The sequence below is a fragment of the Acanthochromis polyacanthus genome, chromosome 3 (assembly GCF_021347895.1).
Source record: "Acanthochromis polyacanthus isolate Apoly-LR-REF ecotype Palm Island chromosome 3, KAUST_Apoly_ChrSc, whole genome shotgun sequence".
NCBI lineage: Eukaryota > Metazoa > Chordata > Actinopteri > Pomacentridae > Acanthochromis > Acanthochromis polyacanthus.
The window spans coordinates 46,969,193-46,994,237 of record NC_067115.1 but is presented as its reverse complement, the minus strand read 5'-3'; the positions used below and the strand labels follow the sequence as shown (position 1 = coordinate 46,994,237).

Below are 25,045 nucleotides of genomic sequence, written 5' to 3'. Positions count from 1 at the left end.
CACATTTACTGTTTTTTTTTCTTTACAAAACAACTCAAACAGATTAACTGATGGCTATGAGAGGACAACTAATCGATTTTTTTGATGAATTGTTGCTGCTTTAGTCCTGCCATAGTCGATATTTAGACACATAAGATTAAGTTCCACTGAAACAATGAAAACACAACAGCACTGCAGTGTGTATAAATATGATTAATGATGTTGTAATACATACAAGATAACCGTTGACCTAAAAATGAATCTGAAGAAGTAGTGAGAAACCACCCGCTCTTGTTTTCTGTCATGTCCTGCTGTCGTTTAGTCACAACACACACGTGCAGGGCATGTGTCGTGTTATTTTAAAGGTTGCTGCTGTTTTTACGCTCAGCTTCCACACTGAAGGTCTAAACTGTAAAAGGGAAGTTTAAGAAGATAAAGCATGTCACTCCTGAGGTCTAAAGTCAGCTACTGAATATATCTGAAGCTGCTGGGAGTCATATTTGTGGATTCACTCTTATTTTATTACATTTTCTCAGCTTTTTTCTGTTTCTTTTAAATGGAGCGGCTCAGTTCAGGATCCAGGACAGAGCAAACATCTGGGATCCTGTAAACTGAGCTGCATCTTGTTCAGGTTTAAAACTAAAAGAAGCTGCTTCTGTTTTTTTGATTCTGTTCATCAGATGCCTTATGAGTCTTTATTCGTCACTCTCAGTCCTGTTTCCTTCAGTATCTGGTGATAAATTCCTCCTGGTGCTGTCATGCAAATAACAACTGTCCCTCTGCAAAAAGCCACGTGGTGTTTTACTGAATTAAATGTAACACTCTGTGTGGTGCTACTTTGCATGTGTTTTTTTTATTCCAATCAGATGCTCCCAATCCTCAGTTTCATATTTCAATATTAAGTTTCAGAGTATTTTCTTTTCATGCTGCTATTTACATCAACTCTGCTACACTTTACGGGGAGATATTGTGCTGTTTGTAATACGGAGTGGATAAAACCTGTTGAAAGAGTGCACGCCCTTATGCGACGCTCCTCGGAAAAACAGCGAATGCACCCGTATACAAACAGGGATAATGTGATTGGTCAAAGCTGCCGGCCTTCTATTGGTTGACAGCGTTGATGCACAAAAAATCCGAGAGCAGAGCAGAGATCCGTGAGCAGAAGTTTCGTCAGAGCAAGAGGAAGAGTTTGAGTTGAGCGCAAGAAATCTGCGCGAGCAGCATCGTAACCCGAGTGCGAGGACACAGTTTGACGCACGCGCAGAGCCAAGTTTGAGCACGAGAGCAGAGTCTGAGAGACAAATCACGAAATCTGAGAATGAAATCGATAAATGCTGCCCTCAAATAAATTTAAAATGCTCTTGAATTATGATAGGAAATTATTCCATTAGCGCAAGAATTAATGGGACTCAGAAACACCCCCACAATTTAATCAGTTGTTCTTTGTATCATTTCTGATGGATACGTCTGATAAGCCCTCAGTGCGTGGATTTGTAGTAGAATCACAATCATGTGATCATCAGCAGGCAGCTGACGTTAGTGTTCACTGGTTGTCATGGTTACAGTGACGCCGTGCCGCTATCTGGCAATGATTACAAAATATTTAACAAATTCTGTGGATCCAGTACTATAAAGCTGCATCACCTGATAAAATTTGGTCCCTTGTGTCATTTGCTGACCTTCCCTTGAAAATTCATGCCAAATTCATGAGATCTGTTTTGGTAATGTTGCTGCAGAACAGGGGACAGAGGACGGACAACGTACCACTAATCATCGAACTCCACTATCTTCCTTGGCGGAAGAGTAGTAATTATAAATCTGAAAAATTTTATGGGAAGAAAACAAAAACTACAAATACTTAAAAAGGCACCCAAAAACAGGATCCGCAACTTGGTAGATCAAATTTCGTAGGATAAAATAAATATAAAATACTACAATTAAAGACCATTTAAAACTACCCAAAAGCCATTTGACAACATGCATGTCTTGAGGGATTTGTCCTAACAAATGTCAGTGGAGGGGAACTTTTAATTGCACGAGGAAGACTGTTTCCAGTTTTAAAGCTCTGAAGAAACAAGCAGTGCACGGCTTTTCTGAACAACATAAACAGACTTTTCTAAGTCTACAGTCTGACTGCCAGTGTGTGAACAGGTTTGAATGTTTTTGTGGCCTCACCCCTGCTGGACTTTGTACAAGAACTCTCTGAGAACCGAGCGTCTGAAGTGGTTCGGTAAACTGCGGGACACGTTGTCTTTTGATGAAGGCTTCCATGACGGCCTGGAAGAGAGACGAGGAGGAATTTATGAACAAGTTCTGCACTTTACTGCCAAACACCTCACATAACCCAAAACCTTTTGGGGATTTCCATCTAAAGTCATCACGTTCCTTCTGCTCGACCGTCTCCGATTTGATTCCAGCTTTATCATGAACCATCTGTAAAATTGATATTCCATTTCATTTATTTATTTATTTCAAACATGTAATGAATAAACATTCAATTAATGTATCACAAAAAACCATTAATAGTCCATCATGCTATAACGAGTAAGAGGAGAAAACAAACTTCAACATGTTCCAAAGGGAGTGGGAAGACGTTAAACTTATTTAATCCCACCCCTAAATTCATTCACCCATTTCAGTCAGTTCCAGAAATATCCAATGAAACAAATTCACCGCCAACATTTTTGTTTAGGCAAAGGCAACTAACTTAAACACTATGCGTCAATGAAATACAGATCAAAACTACTGTGATAGTGATAATTAAGTTCATCTTCACTGTACCTTCCAAAGATTTTTTGTTTGTATTTATATTTAAACTGGCTGATGTTTGAACATTGTTTCAGATCCGTCTCAAGTTTATTCCAGAGCCGTACCTCATTTGTTGTAGGGCTAAAACTTTTCATCGTTGTTCTATGTTTTGGTATCCTGAAACTGAATTCTTCTCTTAAAGCTGCTGTCCGGAGTTTGAATCGCAGCGTCTCCCAAAACACTGTTGGTCCCTCCCTCTGATTTCGCCCCTTATTTGTGCACGCGCGCAGTACATGACAGAAGTGCCCGGAGTGCTGCAGCATCTCGCCTGTTTTGCTGTTTTCTCCTCTTCTACATTTAGTACATTTAGTAAATAATAAAGGAATTACGTTAGAATTCTGTATTGAGTCTAACTTGTCCTAATACCAAAATAACATGAATCTGCTAGGACGAACGAGTAAAGTTTCAATATGTGATTACACTCGTGTATCCCTCTCGATGACGTTGTTTATCAAACTTAGTGCATTTACGCGTGTATATGTGTTACATTGTTTATTTATTTCTATCTAGAGTTCAGAATTGCATGACTCCTCTGACGAAGAGTATGTCCCGGACGCCCCAACATCTTCCTCCAGAGGTCGGGCATCTAAACGAAGCCGTCAGGCGGGCTATGGAGGCCGTGGTCGGGGAGCGACGCGAGCACCCCGAGCCAAAAAACGTCCTGCAGTCTCTTGGCCTGACAAGCCGTGGGATTGGTAACTTTTCTGGAAGTTGCTGAGCCCTGATGATCTCTGCTCCACAAGCAAAACAAATGTGCGCGCGGTTGCGTAGTGCGTAGCTCGCCCACCTCTGCATGGGCTTGTTTGCTGAGCGCGTAACCGTTGATTGACAGCATGACAAAGCTGAAGCTTGAACTTGATTGGTCGGCAGCGACCGGCGCTTTTTGGAATAACATGGGGGTCTATGAGAGGAAGGCGGAGCTCAGGAATAAATTTTCATATCGCGTTATACTAACTTTATATTATAGTATCGAACTAGACTAACACATTTAAGCTTTGTTAAAAAATGATACATAAATTGAAAACAAAAGGAAACTCCGGACAGCAGCTTTAATATATAACCACCAACACATTCCTGAAATGTGCTCTGTAAAAAAAACAGAAGAGATAGGAGACAGGATGTGGATGGAAAATGCCGGACTCAATATTTTGACTATTTTTTTATTTTATTTTTTATTTTTTGGATTGTTTGTAATACTGTAATTATTATTACATATTGAATACTATATTGTTGCTGACTTCTCAAACCACCTGCAGTTATAATACAACTACTGCTGATGCCACCACTGCTACTATATTACTACCACACTGTCCTACTTTGCTTTTGATCTTTTTGTTTGTTTGTTTGTTTACGGTTTGATATAATTGTTATTGTTTTTGTTGTTGTTATTGTTATTACAACTACTGCTGCTGCTGCTAATTTTATTGTCATTACGACCACCACTATTGCTATTATTCTCTCTATTGCTGTTATTATTATTACTGGTATTATCACTATTATTATTATTATTACCATATTATACTAGTATGATTATTATTGTAGTTACTCGATTATATACCACTGTAGTTACTATATTATATGCTATTGTTATTGTCCCCTCCCTATCTGCTGATGACCATTACCCATGTAATGACCTCTATTGTTGTTGTTTTCATATCGTTACAATTTATACTATTTCATTTATCATTTATTATTATTATTGAGTTTTTTTCTTTTCCTTTTTTGACTATTATGTATTGATTTATTCTCTTCTGTTTCAACATCCTATGTTTTCACAGCAATATTGGTCCATCTAATTACATTTATCACACACACACACACACACACACACACACATACACACACACACACACGTTTGTACTTCTATCTTAGTGAGGACATCCATAGGCGTAATGCATTTCCTAGAGCCTTACCCTAACCTTAACTATCACAACTGATTGCCTAACCCTAATCCTTACCCTAACCAAACCTCAATTCATACCTGTTCTCTAAAAACAAGTCTTCACCCTCAAACATGGCTGTTTCAAAGTGAGGACCGGCCAAAATGTCCTCACTTTGTAAAAATGTCCTCACTTTGATAGTTAAATGCAGAAAATGGTACTCACCATGTAGCAAGTACAAGAACACACACACACACACACACACACACACACACACACACACACACACACACACACACACACACACACACACACACACACACACACACACACACACACACACACACGATAATACAGTCATACCTCATACATAACAGCCCCAAAACTCCAGCAATCATCTGTCTGAAGCGTTTATAATTCTGTCTTTTGTTTTCTTGTATCTTGCTTCCTGTTTGTCTGTGTACTGTATAAATATAAAATAAATGTGGGAAAAAGAAAAGAAGTTTCTTCCAGAGCCGTACCTCATTTGTTGTAGGGCTAAAACTTTTCATCGTTGTTCTATGTTTTGGTATCCTGAAACTGAATTCTTCTCTTAATATATAACCACCAACACATTCCTGAAATTTGCTCTGTAATTGGAATGGTAACAGTTTTTTCAAATACTTTTCAGATGTGTACGTTTGTAATTATCTGTCAGACCACTTTTAGGAGATTTGTGCCTACAAAGCTTTATCTGAGCAAGATTTTGGTACCAGAATTTCCTTCAGGATTAAAAAAATGATGTCCCATCTTATCTCAGAGACAGGTCTTTTTTTTTTAAAAGCTTACATTTCTACAAATCAGGGTTTAAAAATCAAAAGTATTTTTTTAAAACTCCACACCTCTTGTGTACTTTTATTGGTTTTGTGGAAACAGCTCATCAGAACGTGAAATTATCTTTCTTTTCCTCTGTGGTGACCAGGTAGATCACATTTTAAAGCATTTTATAGGTTTAGTTTTGTATTATTGTGACATACAGCTACACGTGGATCAGAAAATATCACTAATTGACTTCTGCATTATCAGTGTATTTGTTAATGTGTGCACAACATTGTCAGCGTAACGCACGATATATTTCAGGTGCAATATTTCATTAGTATGTGTGATAATATTAATTACATCAGTATAGCTGCAGGCAATACTTTTTACTGTTCTAGTATTCTTTTAGTTTACTCATTTATTTCAGTAATGTATCATACTTCTTTTTAGGTGCTGCATTTCTCATGTTGCATCACTCGATTTTATCAGCGATATCTGCCACAAGAATTCCCTTCAGGATTAATAAAGTTTAGCTTTTCTCAGAGATGGGAGCTTCAACATTTTTCCATAAATCAATTCATTATTAATCAGATATAGTTTGATCTACTTGTCCAATATTGGAGAAATAACAGTGAAGAATTCTGGCTTTTATCTTTAATAGTTCCTGAGATATTGTTGTTCAAACAGCTGCAAATTTCAATGTGAGAAAACCTGCTAAAAGTGGGTCAACAGCCAGTTTATAAAAAATTATATCTCAGAAAGTATTTGATATATCAAGCTAAAATGTTACATATATCTTCATAAACATCCATATTTTATGCCATAAAAACGTCAGGCATGTCAGAGCTGGCAGAGCAGCAATAGTTTCTATATTTTGGTTTCATCATCGTCCCGTTTTCGCTCTGACCTGGTGGTTGTGGGCTCGGATCAGGCTGTTGATCTGGTCGTAGGGGGTCGTCTGGGGGTCGCAGGGGTCACAGTCTCCGGTCAGAGCTCTGCAGGCGTTCCAGTAACCGGCCAGACGCTTCTCGTCCATGTGGACGTGGACGGTCGAGTCCAGCTGAAAGACATAAACGAATCACTCAAAGGTCAGAACTGCAACTGAAAGTCAGTAGTTTCGGGTTTTCTTATGGTTGAAATCGAGTCTAACTACCTTCTTCAAGAGCTCCTTGGTCTGTCTGAAGTGATCTCTGGCCTTCTCATAGGTTGGCTGGTCGGTGCAGCCTTGTTGGAAGAAAATACCTCCCAGATCATAATGCACCTGAAACACAGAATACAGCTTTAGAGTAAAAACATCTTTCTGAAGCACAAACCACTGCATCCAGGATGATCTAATCCCCAGAAAGACAACCGTGAGTGCTCCACCAACCTGACAGCGCAGGTCATCGGCGCTGATTCGAAGCCCGGCTGTGGAGGATTCGGTTTCTCCGTTAGCGGCAGCGTCAGCGGCCAGCAGGTCCAGAGTCCTCAGAGTGTGGACGTAGAAGTCCTTCTTCAGCTGCAGAGCTCCTTCCAGGACGGTGATGGAGTCGGTCGCCTGCTCCTTCAGCTGAGGGAATAATAATAATAATAGAGGAGAAAAAACGGACACAGATCCATGAAACTACTGCTCGAATTTCTTTGAAACTGGAAAAACAATTGGTTACCCTAGGACATATTTGTCTAGAATTCTACTGACAATAAGTCATTACAAAGAAATGGCTATGTCAGGAGCCACCCTCCATAGAAGACTGGTTCAATGTGGTGCACGATGTTTTTGTAACGGAGAAATTAACATCTGCACCGAGACTCAGAGCAGAAATGTTTGATAAACGCTGGAACGGCTGGATTGAGTTTATCAGCCCATAGAGACCAGACTAAGTGACGTAAGTTGTACTGCGACTGCCCTGGTTAACGCTTGTTCAGTATGTCTGTTTGTTTGCAAAATTGAAAACAGTTTGTAAAGTACATTTGTAAGATATTGCTTATCTACTGACTTCTTTATGGAAAAAAAGAGAATTAAAAAAAAAGAAATTGGACAAACATAAAACAGGGATAAACAGACCTTAATTAAAGATGTTTTTTATTGGCGTATGCAAGTATGAAAAGCATGTTCACTCACCACAGTCAGGATGTTTTCTGTCATTTCTTTCTCCTGCTGCACGATATTTAACCTGGATTCAGGCACAAAAGAAGTTTACGCTCACACCTTTTTGCATTTCAACTCAAAATAAAATCTGTCTGGATGTGTATTTTTCATTAATCCGTGCATGTGAGCCGAAACGCTGCCATTTGTACTGACTTTAAGGTAAGCTTATTGGTTCAGTAAATGAATTGAACTTGAAAAGAAAGTAAAGAAGCAGCGTTTACATGTTTATCTGATGAGGTCCTGGTTTGGTTTGTTTCTCTGGAAAGCTGCTCAGCACGATGGTTCTGATGGCCCTTTAAAAAACACAACAAAGACACATTAATCCTGTGCTTGAATGCTCATAAAATAAGTCTTTTAATGGGGCTGAAGAAGGTGTGATTTGACTTTCTACTATAATCTTTACAATGGATGTGTAAGAATGTTAGTGAAAGAATGATTTGATTTAATGAAAGTCCAAAACCTGGGCCACATTTGTGCCAAAACAATACAAAAATTAAATATGAATCTACAATAAAGCATAAATGCAATCCATGCTTTTGAAGAGAAAAAGCCAAATACTCCAAAAAAATAAGAAAAACGATATTAAAATGCTCCAAATGTATCAAACCAATTCCACATATTATCACTGAATTATATTTCTGGAGTCTTTATTCATTGTCCTGCTTGTTCACTTGGGTTGAAAAAAAAGTTATTGTTTCACCTTCAGACAACTTATTTTTTTCCATGCTTGTCTTTACTGAACAATATTAAGCAAAACTTTTTCAATCCTTTTGGTTTTGTTGCTAACAACCACATTTCTGTAATCAAATAGATATTTAAGGTTTCTTCAAGATGCCAACATTAAAATGAATGTTGGAAAATACCATGACAAACTTATACTGGTCAGCTACAACACTAAATATTAAGAGATTCATGTGAGAACTTTCCTCCTTTAATGTACAATCAGAGCTGGTGACTTCCACACGGCGGCAAATAAACACTTGGAGTCAAACTGTTCTGCTAGTTTAGTATTTATCTAATTTAATCTGTCCTCAGTCAGTGTTTCCTCTCCTACCAGCGGTTGTAGATGATCACTGCCATGGCGGTGGTCGGAGGCAGAGTGGACAGATCCAGATCCACATGTTTCACACCTGGAGGCACTTTGCTGACACACAGCAGCTCATTCAGCAGCATGTTCAACACTGGGATGGTCAGTCTGGGGAAGAAGAAGCAGGGGAGATAGTTACAGGATTCTACTGATACATTATCTGTCTAACTATGCTGCTTAATGTTTTATCCTTATCCAAGTTTGGTATTTGTGCTTCTTTGTCTGTTATTTTCTTTCTCGGCTACACCGTAAAGGAGGCCTTCACACCTCAGTTTATTCAGAGTTTAAGTAAAAGCTGTGCAGCGACTGTGAAGAACAAGAGTCACCGAGGGACTGAAGGTTGGGCCTGTTTGTCTGATGAGCTAAACAAAAGAATTCACTGAGACTAAATTTAGCCTTTTATGAAAGAAAAACGACCATCAACTCATGATAATGTGCACACATTCATAATCAAAGTCATCACAGTGGTCAAAGAAAAATAAGGCGACCCAGCTCACCGCCTCTCTCTTCCTCAGATAAAGTAAACAGATGAGCATATCAGCTTAATTATCCTCACCCATATCCATGAGACCCACTAACCCTCCATTCAATATGATCACAAAACAATATCAGAACCAAAGCAAACACGAATAACAAGAAACTCATTCAGAGAGTGTAGTACTCCCTGAAAATTTCATCCAAATCTGTTGGTCTGTTTTTGAGTAATGTTGCTGACAGACAGACAGACAGACAGACAGACAGACAGACAGACAGACAGACAGACAGACAGACAGACAGAAGCCGATCGTCACATAACTCTGATGCGTTCCTTGGCAGAGTAACAATCAGTATGCCCCTTAACCTTAGAATAAAGTAACAGTTCACTCATGGCTTCCAGAGGTTAAAATAATTAGTTTCTCTTTAACTGTTCTGCATTTGGTTACTGAGAAACACCCGCAGCCTCATTTCATTCTCAGAGAGCCCCACACACATTACGACCCCACTCACCCTTTCTCCAGTGAATCCAGGTCCCACTTCATGTGTGCGGCGACCTTCAGCGCCAGCAGCTTCAGGGTTCGGTTCCTGCGGTTGTCTGCTGGAGGCTGAACCTGATTCTGCTCGTTCACCGACGGTTTGGACGCCTGCTCCAGGAACTGGACGAGCAGCTGCACCGGAGTCGGGTCTGAGGGAACACATACGCCCCAACAGTTTTAGATGTTAGATTTTGTTACTGATACTTTTTTTTACTTGTACATAACTTTCAAAAGTAATGCCGAGGTATATAATAATGTATGACGGTAAAAAGTGGCTACTGGAAATTATATAAGACAAGAATGCTGGTAGTAAACTATTACTTCAACATTAATGCATAAATAACAATAGTCCAGGATTACTAAGTATGTCGACCAGACAGACAGAAGATCAGCCAGGACCAGAGCCTCTCACAAGTTTAAAGATACTGTTTATCAGTCATTAAACTAAAGTATAAAAAGATATACAAAAGAAGAAATAACCGTAAGGACATGAAAAGAAACACTGCAAAGACATGCAAAGCCACTACAAAATGATGCACACACACGACAAAAGATGCAAAAATGACCACAATATGAGCCAAAATGACCACAATAGGACTGAAATTGCACACAAAGAGACACCAAACAACTATAAAGAGATGTAAAGTGACCACAATAAGATGTAAAATGACCACAGAGAAACAATACGACCACAATACCACTGAAGTTGACCACAAAGAGGCAAAATTAAGTAAATAGGTAATTATAAGAGAAACAAAATTACCAAGCCACGAAAATTATCACAGAGACACAAACCAATGACAGAGATGAAAAATGAAAACACCATGACACAAAGTGTCTACTACACACAAAATGAACAAAAAAAACATTTAAAATGACAGCAAACATGCAAAATTACCCTCCAAAATCACATTTTTACCATAAAGATAAACTTAATTACCAAGGCTTGTACCACTGCAGGATGTTATATAAAAGGTAATATGTTCATGCACCAACTGCTGGTTGTACTTTCACTTAAAAAACATTAAAATTTGCTATTAATAATTCTGCAGCTGCCTGTAAAATTTTAAAAGCATGACAATTTCTTGCCATTTTGATGACGATATAATATTTGGTAAGAATCGATAGTGTTTAGATGCTGAAAACACGGTCGCATTTAATATATTTTCTAAAAGTTTCATGACAAAATTAACTTGATTAAATCATTATTTTTCACGCTCACTTCTAAAAGGTTAAAGTGTCAGATAAGCGAGTTAGCCAAACATCGAGAACTGTCCAGTTCTATGTGACATGAGTAGCTTGAATTTTAAACACGGGTCCTACCAGCTGGGCGGGGACTCACACTTTGACGGAAGGGAGTATTTCTGAGTTAAGCAGCGCGGGCTGCTGCTGTGAATAAACCGAGCGCACGTCTTCCACCCGCGCTCTGTTGTGTTTGCAGGCAGCGCTGTTCCGGCTAACATTTAAGCTAACTAGCTACAGTTTCCATCCTGAACCGGACACGGAGGAACCGACTGTCTTACCTGAACGGGAACAAATCAACAAGAAGAAGATAAAATGTTCAAAAAACGCTCTAAAAGCTCAGAGTAAACGCCCGGAGCAGCGACACCGACTGATTCTCACATAATTCATTCTGCGCCTCTCCATCGCTCCTCCATCATTCCGGTTCCACTCTGTCGCCAAGGAGACGCACGAAACGCCATGTCTGCGCATGTTTATGCTGCGTTCAGGTCACATGTTCAAACTGTGATTAAACACAGCTGAGCGACAAACCCTGTTCATGGCTATCTCTGACTTTTAATTCTCACGGATTCCCCATCTCTCAAGCTAGCAGCGTCTTTAAAAATACAACCTTAGCGCTAATTAGCAGTAACAGCGTCCATAAAGCTAGTTTCTATGGGCCTCTACACTGTTTTTATGTAAACAGTTCCACTTGTTGTTGAACTAATGCACAAATATAACAAAAAATGTGCTAATTTAGGCTAATTACATGGTGCGGCTATAAGGTTAGCACTGGGGCTGATCACAATTGGAATAAAGCAGTTACTAGGTTTAAAATTATTACTTTTCCGGTTTTCTCGAGATTTGGTGGACGCAACACTATCATGGTGGCTGATAGATGCCTGTATTTAATTATAATCTGATAATTAAACAAAGCCACACTACTTAACTGAGGCCGAAGTTATTTTAATTGACAGTTTTCTGCCCATCCCAGAGAGGAAATTAGAAAGAAAAAAAGTAAAAAAATAAAAATTCAGGAAAACCAAAAATGAAAAGAAATGGCAAACAAAAAAGTTAGGTTCCAGGAATTCATTCTTATATTGCTGCTCTTTGTGTTTATCAAAAGTTGTAAATTTTAATAAGACCAGTTAAGATAATAATATAAATGTTTAAAACTTGAAAAAAATGCTAAAAGTTAAAATGCTTGCATTGGCAGTTTAGAATAACATATTTTGTAATAAAAAATAATCATTAGAATATTTTTTTCCTGTTTTAATTAGTTTTTAATTTCTGTCTTTACTTGGTATGCAAGCAAACATATTTAAAGAAAAAACTTTAAAAGTACTTAAGTAAATTCTCACATTTGATAATGTAGAAACATAAACAGTCAAGTATTTTTTCTTGAATAAAGACATGAACTGACTAATCACTTCAGCTGTATTTGCTTTTACTGCTGGACAATTTCCAGAGCAAACTGCTTCATAAGCTCCTCTTCCTATATCTTAATTTATGGTGGTACAAACAGCACAATATCTCCCTGTAAAGTGTAGATTCATTTTTAGGTCAACGGTTATCTTGTATGTATTACAACATCATTAATCATATTTATACACACTGCAGTGCTGTTGTGTTTTCACTGTTTCAGTGGAACTTAATCTTATGTGTCTAAATATCGACTATGGCAGGACTAAAGCAGCAACAATTCATCAAAAAAATCCATTAGTTGTCCTGTCATAGCCATCAATTAATCTGTTTGAGTTGTTTTATGAAGAAAAAAACAGTCAATGTGAATATTCTCTGGTTTCTTGCCTCCTCTGTGACAGTAAACTGAACATCTTTGGGTTTTGGACAAAACAAGACTTTTCATTTTGGAATTTGAGAAACACTGATGGACATTTGGCTGCACAGTGGGGTAGTGGTTAGCACTTTCGCCTTGCAGCAAGCAGATCCCTGGTTGGAGTCCCGGCCTGAGCCCAGGATCTTTCTGCATGGAGTTTGCATGTTCTCCCTGTGCATGTGTGGGTTTTCTCCGGGTACTCCGGCTTCCTCCCACAGTCCAAAAACATGCTGAGGTTAATTGGTTATTCTAAATTGCCCGTAGGTGTGAGTGTGATTGTTTGTCTGTATATGTAGCCCTGTGACAGACTGGTGACCTGTCCAGGGTGTCCCCTGCCTTCACCCGAGTCAGCTGGGATAGACTCCAGCACCCCCGTGACCCGAGTGAGGATAAAGCGGTGTATCGAGAATGGAGAATGGATGATGGACATTTTTCAGTATTTTGTTGCATTTTAAAGATCAAACAATTCATAAATTAATGCAAAAAAATAATTAAAAGATTAATGGACACTAAAGTGAATCATTAGATGCAGCCCTATTAAAAATACATTTACTGAACTTTCCTGTCTATCGTGGTAACAGACAAGGGGACCCTCTTAGTCCTCTGCTTTTTGCTATAGCCATTGAGCCCCTTGCTCAAACTATTAGGCAGAATACTGGTATTTTCGGTATTGGAGTCAAAAAAAGAGAGCATGTAATTTCGCTGTATGCAGATGATATTTTGATTTTCCTTTCCAGGCCACAAATCTCCATTCCTAACCTTATTCATTTAATCTCCTCATATGGCTCATTCTCAGGATACAAAATTAATATGTCCAAATCTGAAGCTATGCCTTTGGGGTCTTTAGAGCTTACCTCATTCTTACCAGGGTCCTTTCCTTTTCATTGGTCACCCTCTGGGTTCGTATATTTGGGGGTGCATATTACTCCATCTTTTGGGGATATGTTTAAAACCAATTTTCCTCCTCTTTTTGAGACCATAAGAGCAGACTTAGAGCGCTGGTCTCCTCTTCCCCTTTCTTGGCTTGGCAGGGTCGCTCTCATTAAGATGTGCATCTTGCCTAGGTTACTTTACCCATTACAAATGATTCCTATTTTGCTGTCAAAAAAGGTCATTAAGGTACTTGAGGGCTGGTTAAGCTCGTTTATCTGGAGCAAAAGGAAACCAAGGTTAAAAATGGCTAAACTCCAGTTGTCTGGTCCTGAAGGGGGTTTGGACTTGCCTAATTTAAGGCTTTATCAGCTGGCAATTCATCTTCGTGTCATGGGAGCCTGGTATAAATCAGACCCTTCATGCATTTGGTTTGACATTGAATCCTGTATGTCTGAGTGTCCCCTATGGAATCTGTTATTTATAAAAAACATGGAAACAGTCAGAAACTCCTGCTCTAACCCTATAACTTTAAGCACTCTAAAAGCCTGGAGAATTATTCGTAATTTAGAGGGTCGTGTACAGTTAACTTCTCCTCTAACTCCGCTTCTGAATAACCCTGATTTTTTGCCAGGTTCTTTAGATAAGGGTTATTCAGTCTGGTTTGAACAGGGTATGGTGAAGCTAGGTGATCTTTTCTGTGATACAGGATTTCTATCCTTCCAGCAACTGCAACAGAGGCATGGTTTAGAAAATAGTCATTTTTTTAGATATTTACAAATCAGGCACTTTGTTTCTAAGGATACTACATTGTTCTCCAGGAATGACATCTCAGAGGTAGAACGTGCCTTACTGTTGCAGCCGTCTATGAAACAGATTAGGTGTTTTTTATAGGGCACTGAATTCAAATTTAAATTTGTCTTTAATTTCTCAGAGTACAAGGGAAGCGTGGGAGAGAGATCTTGGAATCTCTATTGAGGTTTCAAAATGGGAGAGGGTATGGCTGCAGGCTATGAAAATCTCTATTTGTAACCGTACTAAGTCAACCCAATTTAAGATTCTCCACCGGATTTATACAAGTCCAGCCCTGAAAAATAAAATGGATTCTAAGACTTCCCCTATCTGTTGTAAATGTAACACTGATGTTGGTAATTTCATTCACTGTTTCTGGACATGTACAGAGCTGCAAAACTACTGGTCAGGCATTGTAACAGAACTATGTGCTATTTTCGGAGTATCAATAGACCTGGACCCAATGTGCCTTCTCCTTGGTTTTCCTGATCATCATATTGTGAATGTAAATCATAAAAGACTCTTTAATCTATTGACTTTCGCTGCCAGAAAGAACATTTTGCTTTTCTGGATTAAAGACTCTGCTCCCTCCAAAAAGTCCTGGCATAACCTGATCATGGACAGTATCCCTAATGAATACATTACTTGTTTGTTGCATTCTTCTTTGGGAAGTTTTTATCAGCTCTGGGAGCCATACTTAAAACACATTGGTCCTCAGCTCTCATCTTCCATTTTACTTGGCTTCCCTAGTAACTAGGTATGCTCCCTCATTCATAAAAAGTAAATACATGTATACTTTTGTTTAACTTCTATTTTTATTCATTTCTGCTGTAATGTGCTAAATGCTGTATTCTTGATTGTTATTGTATACCCACTTGGACCTGTGTACGTTTTGCCTGAGCTTTGTTCTTTGTTCTTCAAAAAATAAAAAAACAGTTAGAAAGCGAGCGTTCCAGATGTTAAATCAATTGTGAGTTCAATAAATAAAGCTTATTTTACTGTATGAGTTCTAATAAAAAAAATAAAAATACATTTACCGGCCACAAATCAAATGCAATTAAATACAGCAGGATCATAACAGAACTGGAGGACATTTTATGTCCCATTCATCAAATTTCAAATAATCCATGTCCAAATACTAAAACATGCAGTTGTTGTTTAAATGTTCTTGTCCTGAGACCAAATCTTTAAAAAAATAAATAAATCGGAGAATGTTTATAAAGAATTTTAAAACCCAAATAAGTCTGGAGTTTCCCCTAAAATTCCATTTTTCTCTTGTCCCACCCCCCTGATGACCAAATTGAATGTCAAATAAAACTGTTAAATTTAAATGTAATATTAACTGTATATACATCTAGTGTATTAATATCTCTTTAACGTGTGTTTTCTCTCCACAGCCTTCAGGTCATCTAAATTCATGTATCCCTGCTTTTCTCCCTAAAGCACCACAGTTATTAAAACATCACGCAACACTGGTTCATATAGCTCAACAACAAAATATAAAAACATTTTCTTTACCATGTTCACACCGGTTTTCTCTCTCAATAGCATTATCCATCATGTCATATCTATGTACATACCCATATGTACATTTATCAAGCCTCATCTGTAGATGTGAAAGGTGTCCATAGTCTTTAGTTTATCTTCATTTGTTGGCTTTATTGTAACTTATCTTGACTTGACTCATCTTGACTTAACTTATCTTGATTAAATGGATCTTGATTTACCTTGACTTTTCATATCTTGACTCAGCTTATCTTGACTTATCTTATATTGACTTCACTAATCAATGTTGTTTTACTTAAATGTATTGGCGTCCTGCTGCGTTCTCTTTCTCGATAAACACACACCCAGATGTACACAGGATGTAAAAGAAAACAAGGTTTGTCGGTGAGAACAGCTTCTTCTGTAAATCCAGGGTCCGGTTATAACGCTAACATCCCTGTTTCAGGAGCTTTCAGTGGTGGAAAGAGCTCAGAGTGCAGCTCCTTATACAGCAAATTGCGTTGTTCTGTGTGATCTGAACACGTCTCTATTTTTATTTTTTGTCTTCTCTAATTCAAATCTCACTGAAGTTGTTGGTTTTTAAGTTTCAATAAATAATTTGATGGAATGCCAGATGTGAACTGCTTCCAAGAATGTTTAGAAAGACATTAAATTATACACAAAGTATGTCATATTCTGAACAATTTTGAACTGTGTTGAAGTCAGGTCATTTAAAAGCAAATCTAACTGCTTTTTCTTGTAAGGTATGTCAGTGCAGCTCATCGTTGAAACAAATGTGACTCTCCTGTGTCTGGTTCAGTGTTGAAGAAGCTCCATGTTGATCCACCATCAGTGAAGAAAACACTCTGATCATCTGACTTAACAGTAAACCAGTCGAGTTGTAGTGAAATAGTGATAAATATGAACAACACAAATATGGAGTCGCTTTGAAACGTGTCCAGACCGTTCAAACATCTTTTTTTTTTGTGCTGAATGAATACAAGTTTCCTCCATCAGTCTGTCATCAACAACCCAACATGACAAAGAGTAAAACTTCTTTTCACAGATTTTTGTAAATTTATTAAACATCAAAATTGAAATGCCTCAAAATCACTTTTCACAAAACATCAATAAAGCAAATCTTATTTTTTTAATATTTATTCAAGAAGTATTAAATTCACATTAATACAGCAAGATGTGAAAAACAATGTTACTAAAAGGTACTTTCAGTACACATTTTTAAAAAAAATGTTTACAATAAATTATATCTTACTGTTGACAATATTTCAATGTCATGCTTAAAACATGAGATCATATTAAACAGTCCAAAAGTTTTTAAAGTGAATCTTTGCTACAATAAACAGTTTTTATATTTTTACAATGATTATTTAATAAGATTAGATGTTGTGCTAATAATTATAAATAACATCAAAATGTTAAAGGCCATTTACATTTTATTTGTAATACACATGAACAGTTTTAAATATATTTTAACAATAAACAAAGGAAATATTACATTTTACAATGTTTATCTTACAGGTTCTTGTGTTAGAATAAACAATAACAGTTTTAAAGTTTTTATATTAAACTAAGTAAGTTATTGATGTCACTTTTTTTCTTTTACATTTTAATTAACCCTCCTGTTGTCCTCATTTACAGGCACCAAAAAATATTGTTTCCTTCTCTGAAAAAAAATCCAAAAATTCAGCAAAAAAATTCCCCAAATTTCTGAAAATTTGCAAAATCTTCAGGAAGAAAATTCCATTATTCCTTAAAAGTGTCCTTAAAACTTTTATTTTTAAAAATCCCCACATTTGTGGGATGATGAGTAAAAATCTTCCAAAAAAATCAGAAAAATATCTGAAGTGATGACATATATATCAGTAACACTTCTAATATTGTCTTTAAGAACATTCACATAAAATCAACCAAAACTGGATTTGGTTGATTTTGTTGTGAATGGTCTTAAGAAACATTTTAACATTTCATTTTTCCACCAAAAAATGTTCAAAGATTTCCCAAAAATGTTGAAAATGTGGACATCAGAAGTGTCACTGTGAAAATATATATATTTTTCCACATTTTCAAACTTTAAAAACGGGTCAACTTTGACCTGCAGGACAACAGGAGGGTTAAACTAGCAAATCTAACTTTTGACAATGTTTATCTCCAAAGTTCTCATCTTACGTTGGATCATAAAAGATATTCAAAAGGTTTTACATTAAACATTAACAAAGCAGTAAACATCTTCTCTGTCTGGCTGTCAGAGCTCAGAGACAAACAGGTGGCAGCTTCCTCTGTCTTCATTTGATGCTTTGTGAGGAGCTTCCTAAACCCACCGGCACAGAACCAGCACATGATGGAAACTAGTTCTGTGCAGGCAGAGTCAGGACGCCCCTCAGCGGCTGGAGACGTTGCTGTTGGAGGCAGGGGCGTCTGAATTGGAGCGCTGACCTGGCAAACAGAAAAACAGGACCCAAAAATCAAACTTTGACTCGTTCCTGGCTGCTGAACTGTTGAATTATAATTATCAGTGCTTCTTAACAGACATGGAGCCATAAATAAATGTACAGTAGGTGTGGAACGGTTCTAAGCTCTATCAGTTCACATCAACATACAGAAAGTTTACTTTAGCTCATCACCACTTCATGTCCCTGTTGGTGCTTTTGTCGTCTTTGTGAGGACTCACTTAGTCAGCTGACTGAAAACGCTCCTCCAACCCTCCAGTGGGTTCCTGGTCGTCCATCCTTCTGGTCTGGTCCGTTCGGTCCTCTCTGCCCACCATCCAGGAGTTCCCTGAACGGAACTCCTGGATGATGGATGAAGAAACAAAACATAAAGTTCTACAGTCAGTAAAATGCTTCAATTATAAATTATCATGAAGAGATATTAAATCCTGAGAAACTGATGAAGTAATAACTTACCTTTTTCGGAGGAAGAAAGAAAGAAAGTTAGTATCATGGATAATAGTTAAATATTGAAAAATGTGCAGTTGGAATTTTGCTTACCTCTGATAGAGAGAAGAAGAAACACACCTGTATTTGTCAGGTGCTCATACCTACCACCTCCCACATTGTCTGATGACGCTAAGACATGTGAAGGAGGATTTTTACTATTTGCAGGGATCTTGATGTTTTTTGATCCGTGCAGTAAGAAGTGGGAGCTGCCTGTCAGCTGGAACTTCTCCGATCAGAGCTTCCACCAGTTTCAGGACTAATCGGAGTCGCTATCATCTGGACTCCGAAAAGGCCTGAACCAGCTTCCACCCGTCACAGAGAAGCCCGGGCTTGATGTGGAGGGACCCGACGCACTGTGGTCTGTGGACGAAGTGGATGGTCCAGGCTGCGCGTCGTCCTCTTCGCTGACCCGCTGCCTCTTCATACTTACCTGGGCCTCCACATCGCACTCCTCCCGGATCCTCTTGAGGAAGGAGCTGATGTGGACGGCAAGGTCCTCTGGGGAGCAGCGGGAGCAGCGATGACCGGAGCACCAGCAGGAGGGGGGAGACGCTGGACAAGGGGGGAGCGGGGTCGGCCGTCCTCTTCTTCGCCGTCCTCCAGGTCTTCTTCGTCCTCGTCCAGGCTGTCGTAGCCGGAGTCTTCGCTGGTGCTCCAGTCGGACCAGGCGTCGGAGTCTTCCGTCTCGGGGTCTTCCTCTTCAGAGTCTTCTTCCTCTGGGTCTTCTTCCTCTCGGTCTTCTCCCTCTGGGTCTTCTTCTTCCTCGTATGGAGCCAGAACATCGTAGAAGATGGGAGCATCGTCGTCATCAAAGATCCAGATGGTCTCCGGGAATCCGACGGCAGGGGGATGCTCCACGGCGTAGTCCACAGACCCTGAGAGGAAACAAGGTCATCACATGTTAGTACTTCTAACATCATTAGATATCAGGACTAAATCATCTACAGTCACAACTAAAGTTAATAACAGTTCACTATAACCATCCAACAACGGTGTCAACGCCACAAACACTAAATCAGTAATTCTGCAGTCTGTTCTTTCATGTGAGACTTTATGAAAACAATTATTAACTCTACTTTGGTCACTTGGAAAAACTTAAGTCTTGACAATTCAGATGACGAGTTTGTTCACATTCATAGTGATTTAGTAATTAGAAATGTGTAAATGATGTGCTGTAATGCAACACAACACAATGCAACACAACACAGCTGAACATGACACACCACAATGCAGCACAAAGCAGGACAGCACAATACACTACAACACAACATAGTACAATATGACACTACGAAGTTCAACACAATTCCAAATAACACAGCACAGATAACAAAGTACAATGCAACAGGGCACAACAGAACTCAAAACAACACAACACCACACAGCACAGTGCAGCACAACACAACACAATGCAGTCCAACACAAAACAACGTAGTACAACACAATGCAACACAACACAGGAAACCATCACACTACACAGGATTACACAACAAAACACAACAGAGACCCACACAACCCACCATCATACAGTTTACCACAAAACAATGTAATACAACACAACATGGCACAACACAGCAAAATACAACGCAGAGCAACACAACAAACACAGGATAACACAAATATACACAATATAATTTAATACTACACAGCACAATATAACACAACACAACAAAAGACGGCACTTTACCTCTCTGATCATTAATGTTACAACCAAAACACGGCAACAGGCAACAATGAAGTCACATTTTATGACTAATTATTGTGACTGTCGCTGGTTCAGGTCATCATCACACATTTATGAAATCCTAAATAAACTGAATGTTTTCCACTAAGTGAACTTTTCTCCTCAAACACAGCAGCGTCCTTTCTCCTGGACTGTTTTAAGTGTCCTCACTCAGATAAGCAGCATGTTAACTGCACCTGTATTAGTCTGTGTGCATCAGATAATCAGTCACATCAGCAGTAGAAAGCAAAGTAAATCACTGTGTTCTTTCTTAACCGACAGAATAAACCAACCAGCAACAGAGATCCTTTACAAATAAAACAACATGAGCAAAAAAATATGAAACTAGCAGATTAGCACAATTTATTCACCAAATCTATGAGTTTAAATCATAGTGACTGAATGGAGACGGTGGTACACCTGCAGCCTCATTCAAGTGGTAAAAGAATCATTTTGTCATTCTTACGAGATTCAACAAATACAAACTGTGTGATGAATAAAATAATAGTTCACGTTAAAGGTCCATAAACAGTCAGACACAAAGTTTAGGTTGAGCAGAGTGAAAATGTGATTTTTAAAGCGACTCAGAGCAACACAGAGGAGAGGCCTGCTGCATTCTGAAGACTCCATCGTCTCCATGGATACAGCAAAAACACATTTCTGGCATTTTATCATTTCTGCCCCAGTTGGCATCATTTGTTTTAGTTTTCAAAAAAATTCATGGAAAATTTGATCAATTTGATGCCTTTAAATCAAAATGACAGAGTTTCCAAATCACTACGCCAATGATTAATAAATTAGATTAACCCTCTTCCTGAGAGAAGTTTTACATTTTATGCTTCAAATAATCATTTTAAAAATCAATAACTGTTAATCACTAAATCTGTGTTTTTATCAACAGTTACAATTTAGAAAGTCACACTGGTTTCTACACTGACACAGCTGTAAGGATTTCAGACAGATAAATGACATAATTCCATCAATAAAAGCTACATTATTAATAATCTATTCATAATCTTACCAGTAGCGTCGCGGTGCACCTCCACGGCAACTCCCACGTATCCCTCGACGTCCATCAGTCTGAGGTCCATCTCCAGGTCTTCAGGGATCCAAAGGTGATTCAAGGATCCACCAAGAGTCGTTTTATAAACGTCTTCTTAACTGGACTTCTTTGGCCGAAGGTTTCCTCTTCAGGTCTTCGGTTTCCAAAAGTGTCCTCTTCAGGTCTTCTCTTTCAGAGTCTGAGAGTGTCCTCTTCAGGTCTCCAAAAGTGTCTTTTCTTCAAGTCTTCGCTTTCCAAAAGTTTTGCTTTCCAAGTCTTCTCTTTCTGCAGCTGATGTTTGAACAGGTCAATCCAAGTCCAAGAGCAGGTGAAAAAGGGAAATTTCAGAAGGTTTCAGCCTTTATATAGGCTCCCTGGGTGCATCAAAAATGCCAGAATTGTTTTTGTTCGGTGCACCATGGAGACGATGGAATCATCCAATACAGAAGTTCTCTGTCACATAAATTCTGGTCACCTGCCTGAATGAAGACGAGAAGTCACTCTTGTCATCAACCTTCTTCCAGCTGACTTCACATTTGTTCACATGTTCTCTGTTGCAATTTGACAAAGCAGCTGCTTGAAGACTGATTTTGTTTTGACCCCTGGATCTGACATCCCAGAACCAAACACCACAGAGCTCCACAGGGACTCATTGTTTGTAAAATCAGTAAAAGTGATACATCTATCAGAGAAATGTCTGACATATCAGAGGGACTGGTGTAAAGTATCTGAGTAAATGTACCCAATTACTTTACTTAAATGCAGTTTAAGTGGTTTAGACTTGAATATTTTAACTAGGGCTGGGTCTTTAACTCGTTAATTTCGATGAAGTAATTACAGCACATTTAATTGCACCGTTCTCAGTTCCCTAATTTGTGGCACACCAGTAACACTGATGAACACTCCAGCCCAGTAGGGGGTAGTAATGAACCTAAAGTGTGTCTGCAGCATACGGTCTATGGTCTGCAGTGAAGAAGATACACAGGAGTGATGTCAGCGCATAAGAAGTTTTGGTAAACAGTGAAGGAAAATGAGACTCATTGAGCTTGTTGGGAGGAAAGTTTTCTTATAAAAATCTTCCTGATGTCAGACAGATGAAAAATGCAGATAAATAGAAATGAACAAACATTTTTCTTTTTGGGGATTATTTTTTCATTGATGTCTCTTGTAATTGTGGGAACATTTATTGTATCAACATAATATTTCAAATGATAATTATTATGCATGTGTCCCACAACAACCCTGTTAGCAGAACCTTTTTCAGGTGGTAGAAGAAAACAGTGAATCACATGAAACACTGGAATTAACATCATCAAACAGATTTCCTAAAGAATGTGTAGAGCAAAGCTGTGGCCTCCCTTCTGTTTTTCATGTTTTCATCACATTGGCAGCCATGATTGAATGTCTCACTCTACCTCATATCATCAGGATCAGACTCATTGTTTTTATTTTTTTCCATCAGTCAGTTTGTTCCTCTTGGTCAGCAGTAACAGCGAGCTAAATATCTAGCTTCTACTGCTGAGAAAAAAGCTAACATTAGCATGGATTAGCAACCCTGATACTGTGATTAGAGTAGGGTTAGCAAACAACACATAAAACATGGAATAAAATGGTTCCATTGATGTGTAAGCTGAGCTAATCAAGCCTTCCATAGTTTATGACCTATTATGATGAATATGTAGTAGAAAATTGTAAAACAGAAGGTTAATTTTTTAAAAATTTTGAAGCCCAAATGTCCTCCAGGCCTGGAATGACCCAACGGCTTTGCCATAAATTGAACTTTTTGCTTCTACATTTTCAGTTTCTGACCTTTTTTAATCTATCATGGTTGTTTTCACGTGTACTTTACTCTTCATGTATGTTAATGGATGGACAAATAATGCAGTCCAGCACAGCACTACCACCAACTAAATACTCAATAATCAACATAAGTTGATCATCTTTTTGCCAAAGTCAACAAAAATGTTGCAGTTTCAAAAAGTAGAACTTCTAGCCCTGTTTTTATTGGGTTGTATTAGATAGCCAAATAAAGAGGCCAGTGAGCGTTAAAACAGGAACAGACCACAATGACAATGATCCGTTAAAGTCATAAGTTAATCTGTCATGTTGAGATAACTGCATAAATATTCCAGAGCCACGCTAGAGGCTCCACGACGCTGCATTGTGAGCTAAATGCTACATCCTCACAATTTGCAAAAGTTTGGCTACCACATGTTCACCACCTCAAATTCTAGCGTGTTAGCATTATGGCTCTTAGCACAAAACATTCAGGTCCAGCTGAAAGGTATGTTTGTATAAATAAAACATAAATTTAAAAATACTACGGGCATCACTGCAGCATTATATTATATATCCTGCAGGATGATCATACACCGATTCCAGCCCATCATTAAAACCCATTGCAAAGTTATTCAACGTCTTTGTGAGGACTTCACTTAGTCCAGACTGGACTAGAAAACCGCTCCTTACCAACCCTGCCAGTGAGGTTGCCTGGTCGTTCCTATCCTTCTGGTCTGGGTCCGTTCCGGGTCCCTCTCTGCCCCACCCATCCAGGACCTTCCCTGAACGGAACCTCCTGGATGATGGCATGAAGAAACCAGACAACAGTAAAGTTCTGACAGTCAGTAAAACTGGCTTCAATTATAAGATGATCATCGAAGAGAATTAAATCCTGAGAAACTGATGAAGTAATACTTACCCTTTTTTCGGATGAAGAAGAAACTAGAGTTAAGTATCATGGATAAAGTTAAAATACTGAAAATGTGGCAGGTAGTTGAATTTTTGCCCTTACCCTCTTGATAGAGAGCAGAAAACACACCTGGTATTTGTCAGGTGCTCATAACCTACCACCTCCCCCACATTGTCTGATGACGCTAAGACATGTGAAGGAGGATTTTTACTGTTATTTGCAGGGATCTTGATGTTTTTTGATCCGTGCAGTAAGAAGTGGGAGCTGCCTGTCAGCTGGAACTTCTCCGATCAGAGCTTCCACCAGTTTCAGGACTAATCGGAGTCGCTATCATCTGGACTCCGAAAAGGCCTGAACCAGCTTCCACCCGTCACAGAGAAGCCCGGGCTTGATGTGGAGGGACCCGACGCACTGTGGTCTGTGGACGAAGTGGATGGTCCAGGCTGCGCGTCGTCCTCTTCGCTGACCCGCTGCCTCTTCATACCTACCTGGGCTCCACATCGCACTCTCCGGATCCTCTTTGTGGGATCTGATGTGGGCGGCAAGGTCCTCTGGGGGAGCAGCGGGAGCAGCGATGACCGGAGCACCAGCAGGAGGGGGAGACGCTGGACAAGGGGGGAGCGAGGTCGGCCGTCCTCTTCTTCGCCGTCCTCCAGGTCTTCTTCGTCCTCGTCCAGGCTGTCGTGGCCGGAGTCTTCGCTGGTGCTCCAGTCGGACCAGGCGTCGGAGTCTTCCGTCT

The 25,045-nt window shown here is 39.0% G+C and overlaps 1 protein-coding gene across 1 annotated transcript in view; it reads right to left on the bottom strand.

Annotated features, from left to right (window-relative positions):
• Positions 1-2,036: 2,036 nt before the first annotated feature.
• Positions 2,037-25,045, bottom strand: part of LOC127533070 (integrator complex subunit 8-like) — a 24,040-nt gene continuing 1,031 nt past the window's right edge. Inside the window, exons 2-14 of the mRNA XM_051945151.1 lie at positions 24,795-25,043; positions 22,093-22,096; positions 21,597-21,674; positions 19,305-19,730; positions 9,668-9,842; positions 8,648-8,788; positions 7,815-7,886; positions 7,567-7,618; positions 6,835-7,014; positions 6,619-6,726; positions 6,373-6,525; positions 2,226-2,256; positions 2,037-2,044 (exon numbers count right to left, since the gene is read on the bottom strand). Of these exons, the coding sequence (XP_051801111.1) occupies positions 2,037-2,044; positions 2,226-2,256; positions 6,373-6,525; positions 6,619-6,726; positions 6,835-7,014; positions 7,567-7,618; positions 7,815-7,886; positions 8,648-8,788; positions 9,668-9,842; positions 19,305-19,730; positions 21,597-21,674; positions 22,093-22,096; positions 24,795-25,043 (1,677 nt within the window). The remainder of the gene's footprint in view (positions 2,045-2,225; positions 2,257-6,372; positions 6,526-6,618; positions 6,727-6,834; positions 7,015-7,566; positions 7,619-7,814; positions 7,887-8,647; positions 8,789-9,667; positions 9,843-19,304; positions 19,731-21,596; positions 21,675-22,092; positions 22,097-24,794; positions 25,044-25,045) is intronic.